Here is a 21,072-nt window from a genome sequence, read left to right on the forward strand (position 1 = left end):
GATGGAATCTTGTCTCACATTTAGATCTTTCATCCATTTTGAGTTTATCTTTGTGTATGGTGAAAGAGAGTGGTCTAGTTTCATTCTTCTGTATGTGGATGTCCAATTTTCCCAGCACCATTTATTGAAGAGACTGTCTTTCTTCCAATGGATAGTCTTTCCTCCTTTATCGAATATTAGTTGCCCATAAAGTTCAGGGTCCACTTCTGGATTCTCTATTCTGTTCCACTGATCTATGTGTCTGTTTTTGTGCCAGTACCACACTGTCTTGATGACCACAGCTTTGTAGTACAACCTGAAATCTGGCATTGTGATGCCCCCAGATATGGTTTTCTTTTTTAAAATTCCCCTGGCTATTCGGGGTCTTTTCTGATTCCACACAAATCTTAAAATAATTTGTTCTAACTCTCTGAAGAAAGTCCATGGTATTTTGATAGGGATTGCATTAAACGTGTATATTGCCCTGGGTAACATTGACATTTTCACAATATTAATTCTGCCAATCCATGAGCATGGAATATTTTTCCATCTCTTTGTGTCTTCCTCAATTTCTTTCAGAAGTGTTCTATAGTTTTGAGGGTATAGATCCTTTACATCTTTGGTTAGGTTTATTCCTAGGTATCTTATGCTTTTGGGTGCAATTGGCAAAGAAGAAGTCAAACTCTCCCTCTTCGCCGATGACATGATACTCTACATAGAAAACCCAAAAGTCTCCACCCCAAGATTGCTAGAACTCATACAGCAATTCGGTAGCGTGGCAGGATACAAAATCAATGCCCAGAAGTCAGTGGCATTTCTATACACTAACAATGAGACTGAAGAAAGAGAAATTAAGGAGCTATTGATAATATTATCCAAACTTCTGACATATTGAACTATAGGATTTAGGAATAAGAGTTGGAATGCCTAAAAATTTTATAAATCAAATATTATTCCTAAAACATTTCCAACCTTCTTCATGTTCCTTACTCATTGCTATGAATATCCAACTTTTTAAATAAATAAGACATAGTTTATAAGCAGTAGCAAAGACCAGTAGCATATAAAAGATACTCAAAAACTGAAAAACACCAGGAAATCTTACTATATAGTATTTGAATAACAATATTTTTGGATCTCTTAGCAAGGTAAACAGCACTACACAGGATCAAAAGTCAAAACTGCCAATTTAAGGGTTTATTTTGCTTCTCAAACTAATTCTTGAAAGAACACTTGCAGACTATGCATGTATATATTGTATATTGTATACTATGCATGTAGATTTATTAATGTACAATTTATAAGAATGACTCACCATTACCAGAATACAGGGCCACAAACATACACTTAAAATAAGCAGAATCAACTGATAAGATCATCATATACTTCTTTACTGATACCTGGACATTTTACAACTTCTGACTTGATATGCCAGCATTTCTTGGTCTTGCTTTTGACTTGACATTGGTAGGTTTCTTCAAATAAGTAATATGTCTATGTCCATTGTTAAGCTTTAGTAGTTATAGAATTATAAAACTTTTTCCATTTTGCTCATTTTCAACTATTTTTATCAGTATTTAATATTCAGAAAAATATATAAATTTTCTAATAAATGCCAGGAAAGAATTTCCACATAGAAACAATATTCAGGGGATCCCTGGGTGGCGCAGCGGTTTGGCGCCTGCCTTTGGCCCGGGGCGTGATCCTGGAGACCCGGGATCGAATCCCACATCGGGCTCCCGGTGCATGGAGCCTGCTTCTCCCTCTGCCTGTATCTCTGCCTCTCTCTCTCTCTCTGTGACTATCATAAATTTAAAAAAAAAAAAAAGAAACAATATTCAGGAAAGTGGTTACTTGTGGTGGGGTTGTGTTTAAAAAGGGACACAAACAGTGCTTCTGAGTGCTGATTATATGGGATGTTAAGTCTGGTGTTCAGAAAAGATGACTGGAGATTTAATTTAGGTGACATCCATAAAAATAGCATTTAAAGCCATAGGTGGGGAGAGATCACTTAGGAAATGACTGTATATAGATAGAAGTATCAAGGATTGTCTCCTTAGTATAATATTTAAAGGCTACAGAGAAGAGAATAACTCAGGAAATATGGAGGCAAGGAAAGGTGAAGTATGAGGAAACTTAAGGAAGCACATCATCCTGAAAGCCAAAGAAAGTGTATTAAGAAGGAAAGAGTAATTTAAGTTCTTAAATTCTTAAGTGGGCAGTGAAAATCAGCCTTAAAATAATCTCTAATGAGGGATGCCTGGGTGGCTCAGTGGTTGAGCACCTGCCTTTGCCTCAGGTGGTGATCCTGGGGTCCTGAGATCGAGTCCCACCTCGAGCTTCCCACAGGGAGTCTGCTTCTCCCTCTGCCTATGTCTCTGCCTCTCTCTCTCTGTGTCACTCATGAATAAATAAATAAAACATTTAAAAATAAATAAATAAAGATGGCCTTCCTAACCCCGAAGTCATGGCGCATCATGATAACTTTTAAAAAGTAATAATCTCTAATGAGAACAAAATGGTGATTACCAGAGGGTAGGTGGATGGGAGGATGGGTGAAATAAATGATGAAGATTAAGAAGTATACTTGTAATGAGCACTGGGTGATGTGTGGATTTATTGAATCACTGTAATGCACGCCTGAAACTAATATAACACTCTATGTTAACTATACTGGAAATAAAATATAAAATAAATTGACAAAACCCCCATCTATAATGAGGAAGCAATTCTGAAATGGTAGAGTAAGGACTTCTGAAAAATCTCTTCCATAAAACCAAGGAGAACTGAAAATTATCAAAATAAACTTTCTCTAAACTCTCACCAAAGGCTCACAGCAATCTATGGAGTGTTATTCAAGAAAAGTGCTTATTCTCAGTAAAATCAGGGAGTCCTGTTCCCATCGTCTTCCTCTGCATTCTGACGAAGCCTTGAAGATTTTGTAATAATAGAAAGATCAATCCATCAGGAAGTTATCATGATTATAAAGATATATGAACCTAACCACAGAACCCCAATATACATGAAGTAAAACTGAAAGAATTTAAAGGATAAATAGACAACAGTAATAACTAAAGATTTCACTACTCCACTTCCAACAGATCACTAGACAGAACATCAACAGAGTAATAAAAGCCTTGAACAAAATTATAAAACAACTAGATCTGACAAACATACCACACTCTACCCAACAGTATCAAAAAACACATTATTCTCAAGAGCACATGGAACATTTATCTGGAGTAGACCATATGGGTTTTTTTGTATATTTTTTATTGGAGTTTGATTTGCCAGCATATAACATAACACCCAGTGCTCATCCTGTCAAATGCCCCCCTCAGTGCCCATCACCCAGTCACCCCGTCCCCCCGCCCACCTCCCTTTCCACTACCCCTTGTTCATTTCCCAGAGTTAGACCATAAAACAAGACTGAGTACATTTAAAAGTATTAAAATAACATAAAATGTGTTCAGTTGAATGAAATTAGAAATAAATAAGGGAATTTGAGAAATTCACAAATGTGTTGAAACATGCAGTTCTACATAAACAGTGCACTCCTAGATAAAGAATGGGTCAAAGAAAATATCACAAGGGAAATTAGAAAATATTTTGAAATGAATGAAAATGATGCACAATATACCAAAATCTATGGAATGTATCAGCTTAAAGCAGTGTTCATAGGGAAATTTATAACTATAAGCCTATATTGAAAAGACAGATAAAGAAGTAATAATCTGACCTACTTTAAGAAGCTAGAAATAGAAGAGCCAACTAAACCCCAAACAAGTAGAAGGAATAAAATAATAAATATTGGAGTGAAATTAAATTAGAGAATAGAAAAATATTAAAGAGAATCAAAGAATCTAAAAGTTGGTTCTTTGAGAAGATTAACAGAACTGGTAAACCTTTAGCTAGACAGACAAACCCAGAAAAGAAGAATTGAAACTACTAAAACTAAAGGAAGGGACATTACTACTGACCTTACAGAAATAAACAGGATTATACAGGAATACTATGGGCAACTGTAGGCCAACTCCTTAGACACCCTAGACAAAATGGAAAAATTCCTAGAAATATACAAATTACTAAAACTAACTAAAGAATAAATAGAATTTTTATTGGACCTATAACAAAGCGATTAAATTAGTATTGTAATAATTCCCCCTGAAAAAACAGACCTAGATGGCCTCACCATTGAATTATACCAAATATTTAAAGAAGAATTAAAACTGTCTTCACAGAGTATTGCAAAATATAAAAAAGGAGGTAACGTTTCTTAACTCATTCAATCTGGTCATTATTACTCTGAAAAAAAAACACAAAGACACAAGAAAACCACAAATATTTATTATGAGGATAGACAGGAAAAATCTTTAACAAAATACTAGCAAACTGAATCAAGCAACTTATAACCAACTGATTAATTTTTCTTTAAAACCTATTGTGTTCCATTTCTTAATTTATTAGATTCTGCATTCTGGTCGTTATATACCTCTTTAACTTTATTTCCCTTTTCCCTTTTGCATAGCAAAGCTAAAGTAGCAGAAGGAGGCAATGAAATGCTTGTGCCATCATAGTCCATCCAGTATATGTTGAAAGGGCCATTCTGGGAATGTGATAGTTCTAATCCTCTGGTAGCTCTCCTTTCTTCAGCATCCATCCCCCAATACACACACTCTATCCCTGCTTTTCCGTGAAAATAGAATGATTGGAACTGAGAAGAAAGGGTAGGGAGGAAAGGTGTGGGAGGAAAGCTGAGACGTTAAAGGAGCCCAAGGTACATGAAGGAAAGAGAGAAGAAAGAGAAAGGCTAAAGGAGAAGAGTTCTATTCCCCAGTGAGTGAATGAATTTCATCATTATCTATGACTTGCAAAAGCTACAATTTTAAGGTCATGTAAAATTCTTCCTTAAATGTCCTCCATTCCTTTCTTAATCTTAATGAAAAGCTATCAGTTATAATCCATTCTACCTCTGAAATCTCTTCTCTGTCCCACTCAGTTCAGCCCACTATCTGTTACCATATGTTATGCTGTAAGGGTCACTTACACCAAACATTGTGATGGCTTAACTGATGTCTTAGCTTTAGTTTCACTATTTCTAGCCAGTCATTCATACTGCAGCTAGCACAGTCCTTCAAAAGCATATATTTTGCTATATCATCTCTCTACTTCAGGCACCTCCACAACTAATAGCCTATGGACTAAAACTCTCATTTTTATTGTAGGCAACTAGGGCAATATTACCTCAGCTTCTCTCTAGCCTGTAAATCCAGGGATACCATTAATTTCCTTAATACTGGTGCCCTTGTATGCTTTTTGCCTTTGCTGTATTATTCTTTTGCTAGGAATGTCCTTCTGTCACCTTTTAAAAGTGGTCTCATTTTCTAAGCATTTTCTACTTTATGAACCCTTCCCTCATATTCTACTCTGGGCAGAAGCAATGGCACCACCCCCACCTACCACCACCATGAGTGCTTTTAACTTCTGTTTACTATTACAGAGTTAGGCTGTGAACAGTCAAATAGTTTTCAATTTGTTTTTTGAATTTATTTCTCCTTCTTCTTTCTCTTCCTTTTTTAGTTCCTGCCTTTCCTGCTTTGACCTTCTTCATACAAGAAGACATATTTCTCCATAAATCCCTCTGTTCCCATATATTAGTGTCAAAGAAATAAAACTATTTCTTTTTGCTTAATGCAAATTGTTACTCTGGGCCCAATGAAGTTTCTAAGGTACTGATAGCTGCATGTTTTATTGTCACATCTGTACTAGGACATGCTAGGATTTCTAGGCCCAATATTCAGGATTATCTGCTCAAAGCAGTCAGCTTAAGTTAAGAGGCCCACCAAGAAATTCCTTCTCTTTCTTAGGGGTGAAAAATATCTTCCATCTGCTACACTTTTCCTGAACAGACATGTTCTAGTCTTTACATTGTCAAGATCTTGAGTATATTGGGCAGAGCATCTCATTATCTTTTAAACATAGGGAATGGGCACCTGAGTGGCTCAGCGGTTGAGCATCTGCATTTGGTTCAGGTTGTGATCCCAGAGTCCTGGGATCGAGTCCCTCATCAGGTTCCCAGCAGGGAGCCTGCTTCTCCCTCTGCCTATGTCTCTGGCCCCTTTCTCTGTGTGTCTCATGAAAAATAAATAAAATCTTAAAAAAAAAAAAAACATAGGGAGTTAACGGTCACGGTATAACGGTAGTAAAACGGTCACAGTCCCTCAGCAAGGTGCGCAGGGGGGCGGGTGGGGACGGTGCGGCCACCCCACCTCCACCCGACACAGAAGGGCAGGCTCCCTCTGTAAATCAGCTCGCAGGCATCCCCCAGCTATGCATGAGTGATAAGGGGAATAACTCGGCACATAATGAGCAGAATTCCCAAACACCATCTCCAACGGACTGCCTATCGTTTATTCTTAGGAGGCAAAGTGTCTTGACCTTGCACGGCCCTGACCCGGAGCAGGCCCGATGGAGCTTGCTGACCGCCATCCGCTCGGGGGAGGCCGCAGCCAGGCTGAAAAGGGTTACTGTTCCATCAAATACAATATCTGTGAACGGAAGGTCAAGACTCAGCCATTCCATGTCCTCTGATGCCCAGGATGGCCACTAAATGTTGCCCTGTTACAATGCACACTTCACCTCTGCTTCACAGAACAACTTCATACTAATGGAGAATGTTGGCAAATGTATATCCAGATGTACACTAATATATTGTCAAAGTGTAAGAATTTGTGCTGTGGCTTTTAATGCCAAAAGAAGAATTACAGAATTTATAAGTTATGATATTTTTTGGCCTTTTTTTTGCCTTAAAAGCTGAATATGCTGCTTTAGAACTTTAAGACAAGGTGTTAATGACTTTCATTTTTTTTTCAAATGAGAAATAGTCACCTTTTGTTGATTTCACTTACTGACACATTCTCTACAATGGTGACTTCAACAAAAGGATACATGAAGATTCGTAGACTTATATTTGTGTGACACATAGCAAATGTAGATCTAACATTTACTGCCTCAATGTTACAGTTTAATTGGAAATGTTTATAAGTTATATTAAAGTCTCTTTTGGCTGAAAGTATGATCTAGAGAACTAATATCAAACAAGTATATTCGGTTCAACAGTTAATTAAAATGATGAATCACTTAAATATATATATATATATATATATATATATATATATATATATATATATATATTGGTAATTCTCTGTTTAGGAAGAGTAGAACCCCAAACATATATACTGAAGATGGAAGGCACTGGGGAAAATGAGAGGACAGGGCCTTGTGATAGTCTTCACTTAAAAGTCTTAAATACAGGAGTGAGAAAAGTCCTGAGGAGAGGATTTCCCTTTCCTCTTGGTAATAATAGTGTAAAGATCTACAATTCCATTTGGGGCCCCTAGATACCCCATAGGCAACAGTGGATGCTTTATTTCCAAGGTTGAATCACAAAGGACCATAGCTGTCTATAGGGAAGATCTCTAGACCAGAAGTTGCAAATTGGTGATTTGCAAATGTGATTTGTTTGATCCATGTAGTGTTTATAACTTTTTTTTTAAATGTTTATTTATTTATGATAGTCACAGAGAGAGAAAGAGAGAGAGGCAGAGACACAGGCAGAGGGAGAAGCAGGCTCCATGCACCGGAAGCCCGATGTGGGATTCGATCCCGGGTCTCCAGGATCGCGCCCTGGGCCAAAGGCAGGCGCCAAACCCCTGCGCCACCCAGGGATCCCTGTTTATAACTTTTAAAATTATTAGCAAAGATTTGAAATTTGGGAGATGTCACATAAAACCCCAGATTTGTTTGTGTTTTATGAAATCAGAAGATATGACAAAATTGGTCTCAAATTCTCACATTGTCACAATCAGCTAAGTGGTGGTTGTCCTTGTAAGTGGGCACGTGCTTGTCCATTCCCCCAAATCTCCATCCCTTTCCCTGAAAAAGGGTCCAATGTCATTTGCCATTAGTCAACTCATTTGCACCTTTGTATTACATATAGTAGAATTAACAGCTCCTAGGAGAATTAAGAGGAAAGTGACATAGTTCTTGCTATCAAAACTTAAGGAAAAAAAACAAAGACTGAGAGAACTGGGTGTCAGGCACTGAAGGGGACACTTGACGGGATGAGCACTGGGTGTTATTCTGTATGTTGGCAAATTGAACACCATAAAAATAAATTTATTATTAAAAAAACAAAACAAAACCAGGGGAGTTTGCATTTCCTTATAGAAATGAAGAATATTTCTGCATCTTTACTATGCATACAAAGTATGCCTTTGTTGGAGAAATAAAACCAGATATTAACGTTATGTAATTTGTTATAAGGAACTATATATAATTGATATATAAAAAGGATGTACAATGAAAGTCTTAATTAGCTTTAAAACAGACTGAAAGTTCAACAGGTTTTGTGTTTAAATGCATACACTGAGTGTTGCTGCTGGGAAATACAATTGTATATTAAGCAACAAAACTTCCCAGGTATCAAAATATTTTATAGATGCCAAATTTATTTTAAAAATGTCTATTGCAGAAAAATTATATGTTGAACTACAAGTATTTTTGTTTGTTTTGAATAAATGAGACCATATATAGGGCATATTATGTGGAAAGCTGGATTTCTTGTGGTATTTTCTTCTGTAGCTTATGAAAGCGCAGATATTAAAAAATACTGCAGAGTTGTGTATATTTTTTCATGATTTCAATGAGAATTTTGATGTGAATGAAGAAATTTTTGGCTGTTGCCTATTACAACCAAATCAGAAGATGGTTGGAGTATATTGAAAAAAGTCTTAAGAAGTATAATATAAGCAGACCACAATTAGTACATGTGAGTGTTAATGTCAAACTTATTAAATGTATGTCCAATGTTGCAAAGTTTTGTAGAGACACAGAATTTATGTTTGTTCACTGGTAGATTCACTAGGAATTATTTGCTTTGTGGTAAAAGGCTTAAATAGAGCATATTATATAGACAGCAGCTGTCACCACCAGCCGGAGACCTCCCACTGACTTGAAGGACAGCTCAAAAGTTGGGTGAAATGAGTGAATAGTATGGTTTGGCTTCTCTTTATGAACCTAGGTGCCTGAGTTAGGTCAAGATGCTCACCCCAAACATAAAACCCATTGTACAAAGAGTAAATCCATGTCTGGAAAGAAAGCGACGTTCTTCCTTTAAGATACTGACTTAAACTAAATAACCTCACTCCTTATTCTTCCACCATTTCCCTTACCCACAGCCCTATTAAAACTAATCCATACTTAAATTCTGTACACAACATGGGAATTCCAAATACAAGACCTGACATTAATACTTTGGTGCAGAAGTAAAGGGGACAGATTTCCATTTTGCAAATCAAAATGGTAATAATTTTTAAAAGAACATTGTAATAATTAATTATTGCTATTTTTAATTTGAGGTTTTTATGTTTTTAATTTAAAATATCTCTACTATAATTTTTTGACCTTATATGCTCATCCCATGATAATTAAAATTGTACTACACTTCTGACAGTTGATTTTTACAACTATCCTGATTTAATTATTTAAGATCCCACGCCTACAGGCATTTGATTTTGGGACATCTGCATTAGATAATATTTTAGCTATTCCACCCCTTGCCTCTACTGCCTATCCTCCAACACAAGGAAAAGTTTAACAATTTATTATCAGTCCAGAATACTGTGAAAGTAATTGAAAGAAGAGACCACTTTGGGTTCACTCCTGTCTACCCAGCATAAACTATAGTAGTTATTCGGTGAGTGTTTACTAGATGGATGGATAAATGTAATTCAGTTGAAGACAGAATGCATACCCAGAACTCTTCCAGGATGGAAGCCGTATTTCAATCTCCTGCAAGTTCAGTTTTAAGGATAATTATTTTCTTTTCCCTTAAACTTCTTCTTGACCCTTTTCTCCCATAGATGCCTATACAACAGCTGAAGTGGTTTATTCCTGGACTCTTGGGAAGAACAAATCTGTGGAAGTAGCGCAGGACGGCTCCCGCCTGAATCAGTATGACCTGCTGGGCCATGTTGTTGGGACAGAGATAATCCGGTCTAGTACAGGTATTTATTTATTTTATTAATAAGCATTTTTGTAACCAGACCACATACCAGTGCTCTTAACTATGATACCTTGCTTTCTAAATGGGTTAGAAGGTTAAGGACATTAAGGGCTGTGGACCGCTCTCTCTGAGAGGATTTTGGGGTTTGGCCATGGAGTTGGTAATTGCTGGACCAGGCTGACTAGCTGGGCAGACACTAATGCACATAGCTGGCCCAAGTCCAAGAGTTCTCCCTCCAGCCAGTGTGAGTTAGCTGCTGGAGCCAGGTGCCTGGTTTTGGAGAAAGTATACAGGTGCTAGAGATGAATGTGCCCAGGCCACCTGGATTTCATTACTTTGCTCCAAAGAGCACTCCATGCCTCCACGGGTGGTCTACTCTGCTCCTAGGGCTCAGATTCTGGCTATGCCTCCTATCCTCTGGAAGCATTGAAACTGTGGTCTGGGGCCAGTTGCCCAACTTCCCCAACTTGGTTTTTTCACACTGGATGTGTACCATGGTATAAGTATTGCCCACTGGTTGCAGACCTAGTGCTAAGTTTGCATGTCCTGACCTGTGAACTGGGCACAGGCCTTATTATTAGAGTGCTCAAAACCCACTTACTTCCTGGGACTCCATGAAAGGGTAGGGCCAAGGGTACCTCAGCTGGACTTCAGTTTTATGAGTGTGTATATGTAGGGGGTAGTCTTCCCTACCTAGACAGTGGTTCTGCTCTCCCCAAGCAGGAGGAGGGATCAGAATCTTCAGCACCCGCATGTGCACACTGCATTCCTTCTGTCGTTTGGTACCCCTTAATGTTTTCAAGCAGAAGCCTTTGTCTTGCTCCCGGGTGCATCTGCATTGTGCTGCCTTTGCAGCTGGGGCCAGGACCTCCCTTCTGTGATCACATACTTGAAAGCATGCCTGTTCTCCATCCCACTTGAGCTGTGGGCAAAGGATCCAGGATCATAGAGGAGGTCATGTGTGTTTCCATGGGTGACAAGGCTCTGCTCAGAGCAGCACAGAGGTACCCTAGAGGCCCAGGGCACACATGACCATTGAATATCTATGCTGGGGGAGGGAAGAGAATTCCCTGCTACATCCTCACTTCCCAGTCCTTCCTTGGCATGGCTCACTTGGCATCAACTTTTGAGATCCATCATTAGCTCTCCAAGCATCCCCAGCTCCCATTTCATTTGGTTAAGCTCCTGTTTGTTTAGTTTTTATCACACAGGCAATGCACATTCATTATGGGAAAAATAGAATACACAGAAGAGCAAAATATGGAAATTAAAATATTCTTTAATCCCATCATTAACTGATTATTGTACATTTTGGTGTATAATCTTTAAGAAGTTTCCCTTTGCATTTTTTTACATAAATACCATTGATACTGTTTTTAATTTAATTTTATATTTTAAGTTAGTTTTCTTGTCACCAAATATACAAAATCCAAATAAAATATACATGCATTAGTAATATTTGTATTGAAATATACTTGACATTATATTAGTTTCAGATATACAACCTAATGATTCCATTTTTATATATATAGCAAAATGATTATCACAGTAACTCTGGTTACCATTTGTCAACATATATAGTTACATTTTCTTTTCTTGAGAACTTTTAAGAACTACTCTCAGCAACTTTCAAATATGCAATACAGTATTATTAACTATAGTCACCAGGCTGTACAGTACATACCCATGACCTATTTAGTTTATAATGGAAGTTTGTACCTTTTGACCACCTTCACCCATTTTACCCACTGCCCCTCCCACACTCCTGGCAACCACCATTCTGCTCTGTGAATCTATGAACTTGGTTTGTTTGCTTGTTTTTTGTTCTTTTTTAAAAAAATTCCATATATAAGTGAGCTCATACAATGTTGGTATTTATCTGACTTTTTTAGCAATAATGCTAAATAAGGTCCACCCATGTTGTGGTAATTGGCAAGATTTCCTTCTTTTGATGGCTGAATAATATTCCACTGCATATATGTGTGTGTGTGTATGTGTGTGTGTGTGTTTGTGTGTGTGTATATATATATGTATATGTATATATATATATATATACATGTATATATCTGTATATATCTGTATAAAATGTATATACATTCACAGCACATTTCTTTACCATTCATCTATTGATGGACAATTAGGTTATTTCTGTATCATCTTGACTATTGTAAAAATGCTACAATTAACATGGGAGTACATATATCTTTGCATTAGTGTTTTCATTTTCTTTGGAAAAATACCCAGAAGTGGCATTGCTGGATCATATGGTAGATCTATTTTTAACTTTCTGAGGAACCTCCATACTAGTTTCCATAGTGGCTGCACCAATTTATATCCCATCAACCAAAGCGCACAAAGGTTCCCTTTGCTCCACATCCTTGCCGATACTTGTTGCTTCTTGTTAGTCAGTTATAAATAATAATATTTAAGCAATTAGAATAGGCATAATAAACATTTATTATTAGTTGTTTTAGGTACTTTAAAAAGAAAATTAAGAAGCACTCCAAGGCTACAGAATTCTTGACAGTGATTTGATTAGTATTGTTATCACTGGAAAGTGTACCATTTCATCGTGAAACTCAATAAAATAAGATCTTCATTTTAATAGCCTCATATGTGTGGATCATCATCCATTTAACTAATCATTTAGTATTATCTTCTGTGTTTTATGCTATAAACAACACCGTGAAGACCTTCTTTTCCTATATCACATTTTGTCCCTGTGTAATCATCTGCCTAGGAAAGTCAGAATATTGAGATTACTATTTCAGAAAGTAGACACATTTTTCACAATTTCAATACATATTGACAAATTGCCATTTTAAAAAAGGTTAAACAATTCATGCTCCCATTATCAGTGTATTAGCATGTCAATTTCCCTTCACTATTGGCAATGCAGATGTAATGGGTTGAATTATGTCCCCTCAAAAGATATGTTGAAGTCCTGATTCACAGTACCACAGTAAGTGACCTTATTTGAAAATAGATATAATTATATTACATCTCAAATTAGTTTTGAAAACTGATACAACATGTATCAGTAAAGAGGTGGTTTAATGTATTAAATTCGTTGACATAATACTATGCAGCTGAAGAAGGAATGAGGACATTCTTGATGTATCATTCAAAGGAAATGTCTTCAGGACATACTGAGTGAAAGAAAGCAAAACACAGAACACTGAACAGTTAGGGATATATACTGGTATAAAGATAATATTTCTAGAAGGATACACAAGAGGTTGTTGTTTTTGTTGTTTTGTTTTTTAAAAAAGAATATTGTAGAAATTACAACTTTTTAAAAAAGATTTCATTTATTTATCTTGAGAGATGGAGAAAGAGTGCATGCAAGCCATGAGCAGGGGATGGGGCCAAGGGAGAGAATCTCAAGCAGACTCCATGCTGAGCACAAGCCCTACACAGGGTTTGATCCCACAACCCTGAGATCATGACCAAGAGTCAAAAAAAAAAAAGTCAAAATAAAAAAAAAAAGAAACCAAGAGTCAGACAATCAACTGACTGAGCCACCCAGGTGCCTCAAGAGGCTGTTAATCATAGGAGGAGAAATGAGAGGGGTGGTTTGGGGGCTTCTATGGGAGGGAGACTTTTTGCTGCACATTCATTGATACCCTTTGATTTAGGAACCATATTAATATTATTACCTCACATATATGTGTATTGTTTTCATGTGATTATAAATTATGGACATTATTTTCTGGATTCTACTCCATGTGGGGTCCAGCACATTAATGGAATGCTGGACCAGAGAAAGACCCATAATCTGTGGATGTTCAGTTTTATGAGTGGCTTTCCTCTCTGAATGCTCTCAGTCCTCAGTATGAAGTACAGACATACCTCGGAGATGCTGCCAGTTGAGTTTCAGACCACCAAAATAAAGCAAATATTTCAATAAAATGAGTCAAGTGAATTTTTGGATTCCCTGTATATATAAAAGTTATGTTTATAATACATTTTAGTTTATTAAGTGTACAATAGCATTATATATATTATGTCAAAAAACTGTATATACCTGAATTTTGAAAATACTTTATTCCCAAAAAGTGCTAGCCATCACCTAAGTTTTCAGCAAGTCATAATCAGTGATCACAGATTATCATAATAAATATAAAAATAATGAAAAATTTGAAACATTGCAAGATTTACCAAAGTGTAACACAGAGACAAGAAGTGAGCAAATGCTTTTGGAAAATTGGCACTATAGACTTGTTTGACAGAGGGTTGCCATAAACATTCAATTTATTAAAGACACAGTATTGAGGTATTTACTTAAAGAAAACAACAATAATTAGAAAAGATATATGCACCTCTATGTTCATTGCAGCATTATTTATAATAGTCAAGATATGGAAGAAAATGAAGTGTCCACAATATACAAATGGGTAAAGAAGATATGATACACACACGCATATGCGTGCACACACACACACACACAAACACTCACACATACTAGAAAATTACTCAGCCATAAAAAATGAAATCTTGCCGTTTGGGACAACATGGATGGTCATAGGGGGTATTATGCTAAGTGAAATAAGTCAAACAGAAACACAAATACCACATGATTTCACTTACACGTGGAATCTAAAAACAAAACAAAAGAAATTAACAAGATATAGAGAAGACTCATAAACACAGAGAACTGGTGGTTTCCAGAGGGGAAGGGGTGGGTTATGGGCAAAATAGATGAAGGGGATTAAGAGGTACAAAATTCTAATTATAAAATAAATATGTTATGAGGATGAAAGGTAAAGCATAGGGAATATAGTTCATAATATTGTAATAACTTTGTATAGTGACAGTAACTACGCTTATCATGTGAGCATTGTGTGATGTATAGTATTGTCAGATCACTCTTTTGTGCTCTTAAAACTAATATAACATTTTATGTAAACTATACTTCAATAAGATAAATAATCAAGTAAATGAAATGAGATATGCATGTAATTCTAAGCAGAGGACTCCTCTTCTTTGCTCCAGATTCAATATTGTGTTAAATAAATGAATAAAAAGTCCTCAAACTCTGTGTTTAGCTGTTCATACCATTCCCTATTTCAGCACCAATTCCATTTTCTCTCATTTGGCAAAATTACATTAATTTTCTAAGTAGAGGATGTGGATATATGATCTTATTTTTCCATTCCTAGAAATTTGACCATTTGTTAGAATAACATTTTTATTACTGTCATTGTATATATTATGTTTCTAGACATGTAGTCTAGATAAATAATCAGAAAATAAGAGTAAGACACAAAGACAAGTCAGAGAGATGGAGATGAAAGGAATAAAGAAGGAAAGATAAAAGTACAAGGAACAGAAAAAGAGAATTGAAAGATGAACAAATTTAAGAAAATATATCCACTCAGTATAATGAGTTAATTTGCCAAGCTATTTAAAAAATCTTCTTGTGTCTTTCACAACCTTTGATACTAGTTAAATTGTGAATGTGTTTTACATTGTATTGTCAAAATTTCACATTTAACACAAATGGAACTTAATAGGCTGGAATGCAAAGGCAGGGGAAAATTCCCCAAACCACTTAGAGGGTCGTCTTTCATAATCAGACACACAAAGAGAGGCATCAAGAAGAGGGGAATATAATGATCCACTTTATAGAAATATATTCAGTTATATAAAGCATTAATTTGCTGAACTGTTCTGTGTTTCTAATCCATAGATAAAAACTAATTTGTGAATACATATGAATTTTATGTTTTATATTGTACACTTCAACATTTCACACACAACACAGATGGTACTTAATAAGCTTAATAGTAAGATCTGTATTTTTAATCCATAGATAAAAACTAACTTGTGAATACTATGCATTTTATGTTTTATATTGTACCCTTCAATATTTCACACACAGCACAGATGGTACTTAATAAGCTTAATAGTAAGCTGAGAGTAAGGGTGGAAATAAAATGAAGAAATTGTAAAAAAAATCTTCCAATCTGATCAAAGCTTTGGTTCTTGCTTAGGTAGAGAAGAGTATGTAAAGAGATACAAAATTATCAGAGTTATATTAAGAGGGGGGAGGAGCAAGATGGCGGAAGAGTAGGGTCCCCAAATCACCTGTCTCCACCAAACTACCTAGAAAACCTTCAAATTATCCTGAAAATCTTTGAATTCGGCCTGAGATTTAAAGAGAGACCAGCTGGAATGCTACAGTGAGAAGAGTTCGCGCATCTATCAAGGTAGGAAGACGGGGAAAAAGAAATAAAGGAACAAAGGCCTCCAAGGGGGAGGGGCCCCGCGAGGAGCCGGGCTGAGGCCGGGGCGAGTGTCCCCAGGACAGGAGAGCCCCGTCCCGGAGACGCAGGAGCTGCACCGACCTTCCCGGGGGAAAGGGGCTCCAGGGAGGTGGAGCAGGACCCAGGAGGGCGGGGATGCCCTCGGGCTCCCGGGGACACTAAGACACCTGCGCCCCGGGAGAGTGCGCCGAGCTCCCTAAGGGCTGCAGCGCGCGGCGGGACCCGGAGCAGCTCGGGGGGCGGGCGGCGGCTCCGCGGAGGGGGCTGCGGGGCGGGAGCAGCTCGGCGGGCGGGCTCGGGCGGAGGAAGAGGCTCCGTGCGGAGGGGGCTGCGCGGTTCCAGGAGCAGCTCCGAGGGGCTCGGGCGGCGGCTCCGCGGAGGGGGCTGCGCGGCCCGGGAGCGCGAATCCACCAGCGCAGGCTCCGAAGCACAGGGCGCCGGGACACAGCCCAGGATCCCGCCTCCCCCGGGACAGGCAGAGGCCGGGAGGGCCCAGGACAGCGAGGACGCTCCTGCCCCAGCTGAGCCGATCAGCGGCCCCGCCCCGGAGCCTCCAGGCCCTGCAGACGGAGTTCCTGCCGGAGCTGAATCCAGGTTTCCAGAGCTGCCCCGCCACTGGGGCTGTTCCTCCTGCGGCCTCACGGGGTAAACAACCCCCACTGAGCCCTGCACCAGGCAGGGGCACAGCAGCTCCCCCAACTGCTAACACCTGAAAATCAGCACAACAGGCCCCTCCCCCAGAACACCAGCTAGACTGACAACTTCCAGGAGAAGCCACGGGACTTAAAGAACACAGAATCAGAAGATACTCCCCGGTGGTTCTTTTTTTGTTTTGTTTTGTTTTGTTTTGTTTTGTTTTGTTTTGTTTTTGTTTTGTTTTGCTTTTTGATTTGTTTCCTTCCCCCACCCCCTTTTTTTCTTTCTTTTTCTTTCTCTTTTTCTTCTTTTTTTTTTCCATTATTTTTCTCTTTTTCTTCCCTTTTTTTTTCTTCTCTTTCTCTTTTCTTTCCTTCTTTCTCTCCTCTCTTTTTCTCTTTTTCCCAAACAACTTGCTTTTGGCCACTCTGCACTGAGCAAAATGACTAGAAGGAAAACCTCACCTCAAAAGAAAGAATCAGAAACAGTCCTCTCTCCCACAGAGTTACAAAATCTGGATTACAATTCAATGTCATAAAGCCAATTCAGAAGCACTATTATACAGCTACTGGTGGCTCTAGAAAAAAATATAAAGGACTCAAGAGACTTCATGACTGCAGAATTTAGAGCTAATCAGGCAGAAATTAAAAATCAATTGAGGGATCCCTGGGTGGCGCAGCGGTTTGGCGCCTGCCTTTAGCCCAGGGCGCGATCCTGGAGACCCGGGATCGAGTCCCGCATCGGGCTCCCGGTGCATGGAGCCTGCTTCTCCCTCTGCCTATGTCTCTGCCTCTCTCTCTCTCTCTCTGTGACTATCATAAATAAATAAAAATTAAAAAAAAATAAAAAAAAAATCAATTGAATGAGATGCAATCCAAACTAGAAGTCCTAACGACGAGGGTTAACGAGGTGGAAGAACGAGTGAGTGACATAGAAGACAAGTTGATAGCAAAGAGGGAAACTGAGGAAAAAAGAGACAAACAATTAAAAGACCATGAAGATAGATTAAGGGAAATAAACGACAGCCTGAGGAAGAAAAACCTACGTTTAATTGGGGTTCCCGAGGGCGCCGAAAGGGACAGAGGGCCAGAATATGTATTTGAACAAATTCTAGCTGAAAACTTTCCTAATCTGGGAAGGGAAACAGGCATTCAGATCCAGGAAATAGAGAGATCCCCCCCTAAAATCAATAAAAACCGTTCAACACCTCGACATTTAATTGTGAAGCTTGCAAATTCCAAAGATAAGGAGAAGATCCTTAAAGCAGCAAGAGACAAGAAATCCCTGACTTTTATGGGGAGGAGTATTAGGGTAACAGCAGACCTCTCCACAGAGACCTGGCAGGCCAGAAAGGGCTGGCAGGATATATTCAGGGTCCTAAAGGAGAAGAACATGCAACCAAGAATCCTTTATCCAGCAAGGCTCTCATTCAAAATGGAAGGAGAGATAAAGAGCTTCCAAGACAGGCAGCAACTAAAAGAATATGTGACCTCCAAACCAGCTCTGCAAGAAATTTTAAGGGGGACTCTTAAAATTCCCCTTTAAGAAGAAGTTCAGTGGAATAGTCCACAAAAACAAAGACTGAATAGATATCATGATGACACTAAACTCATATCTCTCAATAATAACTCTGAATGTGAATGGGCTTAATGACCCCATCAAAAGGCGCAGGGTTTCAGACTGGATAAAAAAGCAGGACCCATCTATTTGCTGTCTACAAGAGACTCATTTTAGACAGAAGGACACCTACAGCCTGAAAATAAAAGGTTGGAGAACCATTTACCATTCGAATGGTCCTCAAAAGAAAGCAGGGGTAGCCATCCTTATATCAGATAAACTAAAATTTACCCCAAAGACTGTAGTGAGAGATGAAGAGGGACACTATATCATACTTAAAGGATCTATTCAACAAGAGGACTTAACAATCCTCAATATATATGCTCCGAATGTGGGAGCTGCCAAATATATAAATCAATTATTAACCAAAGTGAAGAAATACTTAGATAATAATACACTTATACTTGGTGACTTCAATCTAGCTCTTTCTATACTCGATAGGTCTTCTAAGCACAACATCTCCAAAGAAACGAGAGCTTTAAATGATACACTGGAACAGATGGATTTCACAGATATCTACAGAACTTTACATCCAAACTCAACTGAATACACATTCTTCTCAAGCGCACATGGAACTTTCTCCAGAATAGACCACATATTGGGTCACAAATCGGGTCTGAACCGATACCAAAACATTGGGATCGTCCCCTGCATATTCTCAGACCATAATGCCTTGAAATTAGAACTAAATCACAACAAGAAGTTTGGAAGGACCTCAAACACGTGGAGGTTAAGGACCATCCTGCTAAAAGATAAAAGGGTCAACCAGGAAATTAAGGAAGAATTAAAAAGATTCATGGAAACTAATGAGAATGAAGATACAACCGTTCAAAATCTTTGGGATGCAGCAAAAGCAGTCCTAAGGGGGAAATACATCGCAATACAAGCATCCATTCAAAAACAGGAAAGAACTCAAATACAAAAGCTCACCTTACACATAAAGGAGCTAGAGAAAAAACAGCAAATAGATCCTACACCCAAGAGAAGAAGGGAGTTAATAAAGATTCTAGCAGAACTCAACGAAATCGAGACCAGAAGAACTGTGGAACAGATCAACAAAACCAGGAGTTGGTTCTTTGAAAGAATTAACAAGATAGATAAACCATTAGCCAGCCTTATTAAAAAGAAGAGAGAGAAGACTCAAATTAATAAAATCATGAATGAGAAAGGAGAGATCACTACCAACACCAAGGAAATACAAACGATTTTAAAAACATATTATGAACAGCTATACGCCAATAAATTAGGCAATCGGGAAGAAATGGACGCATTCCTGGAAAGCCACAAACTACCAAAACTGGAACAGGAAGAAATAGAAAACCTGAACAGACCAATAACCAGGGAGGAAATTGAAGCAGTCATCAAAAACCTCCCAAGACACAAGAGTCCAGGGCCAGATGGCTTCCCAGGGGAATTTTATCATACGTTTAAAGAAGAAACCATACCTATTCTCCTAAAGCTGTTTGGAAAGATAGAAAGAGATGGAGTACTTCCAAATTCGTTCTATGAAGCCAGCATCACCTTAATTCCAAAGCCAGACAAAGACCCCGCCAAAAAGGAGAATTACAGACCAATATCCCTGATGAACATGGATGCAAAAATTCTCAACAAGATACTGGCCAATAGGATCCAACAGTACATTAAGAAAATTATTCACCATGACCAAGTAGGATTTATCCCTGGGACACAAGGCTGGTTCAACACCCGTAAAACAATCAATGTGATTCATCATATCAGCAAGAGAAAAACCAAGAACCATATGATCCTCTCATTGGATGCAGAGATAGCATTTGACAAAATACAGCATCCATTCCTGATCAAAACTCTTCAGAGTGTAGGGATAGAGGGAACATTCCTCGACATCTTAAAAGCCATCTACGAAAAGCCCACAGCAAATATCATTCTCAATGGGGAAGCACTAGGAGTCTTTCCCCTAAGATCAGGAACAAGACAGGGATGTCCACTCTCACCACTGCTGTTCAACATAGTACTGGAAGTCCTAGCCTCAGCAATCAGACAACAAAAAGACATTAAAGGCATTCAAATTGGCAAAGAAGAAGTCAAACTCTCCCTCTTCGCCGATGACATGATACTCTACATAGAAAACCCAAAAGTCTCCACCCCAAGATTGCTAGAACTCATACAGCAATTCGGTAGCGTGGCAGGATACAAAATCAATGCCCAGAAGTCAGTGGCATTTCTATACACTAACAATGAGACTGAAGAAAGAGAAATTAAGGAGTCAATCCCATTTACATTTGCACCCAAAAGCATAAGATACCTAGGAATAAACCTCACCAAAGATGTAAAGGATCTATACCCTCAAAACTATAGAACACTTCTGAAAGAAATTGAGGAAGACACAAAGAGATGGAAAAATATTCCATGCTCATGGATTGGCAGAATTAATATTGTGAAAATGTCAATGTTACCCAGGGCAATATACACGTTTAATGCAATCCCTATCAAAATACCATGGACTTTCTTCAGAGAGTTAGAACAAAT

General features: G+C 38.2%; 1 protein-coding gene across 2 annotated transcripts in view; it reads left to right on the top strand.

Moving 5' to 3' along the window:
* GABRA3 (gamma-aminobutyric acid type A receptor subunit alpha3) overlaps positions 1 to 21,072 on the top strand; it is a 326,698-nt gene that overhangs the window by 258,441 nt on the left and 47,185 nt on the right. For both annotated transcript variants that reach the window (XM_077889787.1, XM_077889786.1), the window contains exon 7: positions 9,903 to 10,046. In XM_077889787.1, coding sequence (XP_077745913.1) covers positions 9,903 to 10,046 — 144 coding nt within the window. The remainder of the gene's footprint in view (positions 1 to 9,902; positions 10,047 to 21,072) is intronic.

This window comes from Canis aureus, chromosome X, assembly GCF_053574225.1.
Source record: "Canis aureus isolate CA01 chromosome X, VMU_Caureus_v.1.0, whole genome shotgun sequence".
NCBI lineage: Eukaryota > Metazoa > Chordata > Mammalia > Carnivora > Canidae > Canis > Canis aureus.